This window comes from Trypanosoma grayi (assembly GCF_000691245.1).
Source record: "Trypanosoma grayi strain ANR4 Tgr_492_V1, whole genome shotgun sequence".
Taxonomy (NCBI): domain Eukaryota; phylum Euglenozoa; class Kinetoplastea; order Trypanosomatida; family Trypanosomatidae; genus Trypanosoma; species Trypanosoma grayi.
Genome location: NW_008826111.1, coordinates 1 through 2,775, shown reverse-complemented (window position 1 = coordinate 2,775; position 2,775 = coordinate 1). Strand labels below are relative to the sequence as shown.

At 55.7% G+C, this 2,775-nt stretch overlaps 1 protein-coding gene across 1 annotated transcript; it reads right to left on the bottom strand.

Moving 5' to 3' along the window:
• Positions 1 to 15: 15 nt before the first annotated feature.
• Positions 16 to 2,688, bottom strand: DQ04_04921000 (hypothetical protein; the record flags this gene model as incomplete). The annotated part of the gene is made up of 1 exon (XM_009313864.1): positions 16 to 2,688. One exon carries the CDS (start codon positions 2,686 to 2,688, stop codon positions 16 to 18), a length of 2,673 nt encoding a protein of 890 aa, XP_009312139.1.
• Between the last annotated feature and the right edge of the window lie 87 nt (positions 2,689 to 2,775).

Sequence of the window (2,775 nt, the reverse complement as noted above, 5' to 3'; positions counted from 1 at the left end):
AAAAAAAAAAGGGGATCAGTTTTGCGTACGAACAGCGGCACAGTAATCCACCAGTGCCTCGTGCACCGCGTCAAGGTCCTTTTGCGACATGGTGGGCGCCAGAATGATAGCTCGCTGCGCGCTTTGCGTCACAGACTCTGCGCGCCTCATTAAATTGGCTGGGATGCGCAGCCTATTGGAAATTTCGTCATTCAACACCTTGATGTCTTCTACCAGCTTCTGCTTACGCTCCTCTTCAACACGCATATCTTCCTGCATAGCGGTGACGCGTTCGTCCTCTCCTTCTGTAGAGCTGATGCTTTGCAGAGTCGCCGCGGCCGTGCTGCTCGCCAGGCCCATTTCCTCCACGGTGCTGCCGGGGAGCAGTGCACGGTCCAACTTCTCAAGCGCACTTCGGGCCAGGCGGCGGTGCGCCTCGACTGAAGAATACATGACACGATCCAACAAGGTGGCGCGTATGCGATTCAGTGCATCTTTTGCAACAACAATATGACGTGACTGCTCGTCCCTCTTGATGGCATCGAACTCTATACGCTCGAGCTCCCACACCAGTCGACGATCGAGGGACTCGTTTTGGCTAAGATCGTCCACAATATTTGCACGCAACACACCAAAGTCCTCCGATTGCGGAGGCTTCTCAGTGGTTGGGATGCATATAGGCAGAATGTTCACATGCGGCAAGGAAGAGGAGAAAACTGTTTTCGTAGCTGAAGATGAAGCCTGAGCCGGATCCGCATCAGAAGCAGAAGCACCAGTACCTAACGAACTAGCACCTGGCTCTACAGTCGCAGAAGGTGTACTTCCGAATGTGTCTTTTTGCATCGTAACCGAGCTGCCGCTGCGTCTTGTATGTGTGGTGCGCAGCGTTAGTTTTAGACAACATCCTCCGTTTCCGGCATTTTGAACTTCAGAGGTAAAAATGTCCGACAGGACGTCCTCCTCGTACAATGCAACATTTCCATGCAAAAGCACTACATTGGAGTATCGGATGTCATCGTCAATCAACCCTTGATGACGAATTCGCCGAAGGAGTTCGCGCTTGCAGATCCCCACTGTTGCCTTGCTGCTGATGGGGAGCAGCACTTCCTGGTGTTCATCGAAAATATGAAGATCAATCACCAAACGTATTTTTTCCCCGTCAGGAATTGCCTCACCAGGAGGAAGGGCCTCCAAGCGAAAGGCGTAGTCCACCTGCTGTTGTAGTTCCTTCTGTCGCTCTAGTACGCTTTTCATTAGTTGATCCGCCTTCCCAAGACGATCGTTTACCTCCTGAAGAACGGCGCTGAGCTGCCCTTCATAATGAGTTCGCAAGCTTTGCATCTCTTCATTCACCATCTGCTTGAGCACATCCATCTCTGTAGACAATCCCACTGATATCTGTGCATCAGCCTCCATCATCTGTGTCTCTATTCGTGCGAGGTTTGTCTCTACTATTGTTTGGAACGCACAACGTTTTTCTTCAGATGCCTGAAGAACTTTCGCTTCCTCCTTGGTGTGAACCTGTAGGAGGTGGCGGAGGCCGACCATATCCGCAATGATGCTGGCGCGCTCCGACGTCTCTCTCTGCATATCTGCTACCACGTTCTCCACAAGCCGCCTCAGTGCATTCATTTCGCCCTCCCAGACATCTGCGTTCGGCGCATCTTCACAGCAGCTGGGGGCTTTGGGCAACCCGTTCGAGAGGGTCTCCTCCTGCGGCATCCCCGCGTCACCGAGGCGTGAAACGGCGGCAGGCGGCTCAACCAACATGCTTTGCGACGCATCGGGCTTGGGCAGCATTGCGGCGTTGAGCCCCATTAGCACCTCCTCGCGGAGAGGGCACTGCCCCGACGCGATCTGCAGACGCAGCTCCTCGAGGTTTTCCTTGTTCAGCGGAAGGAAATTGCACAGCGGTACGTGCAGCGACGACACATCACTAACGGTATCGCCAGCGATGCCGTTTCGCGAGTCGTCCACGGCGAACGCCGATTCACTTTGTGACATTACACGACACCGTGTATCGCTGCCCACTTCGACACGAACGCTTGTCCCTGCATCCTCCGCTACGGACTCCGACACCACGCCGTCCGTCCTCTGCACGCAGTGACCGGCAAGGGCATCCGATGTCGACCTCACATTGCCGCTCAGCAACTGGAAGGATAAGCCATCAAGGTTGCAAGCGCTGAGGTGGCCCTGCGCGACGGAGTCCCCGCAGACGCTTTCAGCACTGGCCATCGATGTGGACACCCTGGACCCCCGCACCCTCATCGCGGTGTTGATCACAGGCGCCACCTCCGTCTCAGGCCTCAGCGGCGAACCGCAGTTGCTGTCTTCTGTTTCTGGCATAATGGTGATCATGCTCAAGTTTCGATGCCCTTTATTCAACTTCACCAGCGGCAGCGCGTTCTTGTCTAAAAAGTCCGCGCGAAGCGACATATCCCCAGTAGCGGCGTCCTTCGCCATGCGGGAGAGCGCCGCCGCGCACAGCGGCGCGTCTCCGGTGTTGGGCGAGGCTCTCTGGAAGTTGTCAGCGGGGAGGGCGCTGCCCGAGACGCACGGGCTCCCCCACACGGACACCCGTGACGCTTCGCTCAGGTCGCTTCGCCCCAGCAGCTCGTCGAGTGCCGGCGACGCGGGGGCTAACGGCGCCTGCGAGCAGGAAACGTCATCTTTCGGTTCCTCCTGCGCGAGGGACGACTTGGTGCTCATCGTAACGGCACCGCACCAAAATTCAGGCTTCAAAAAGATCAATAATAATGATAATAATAAACGCACCTACTGAGTGTGTGTGTGTGT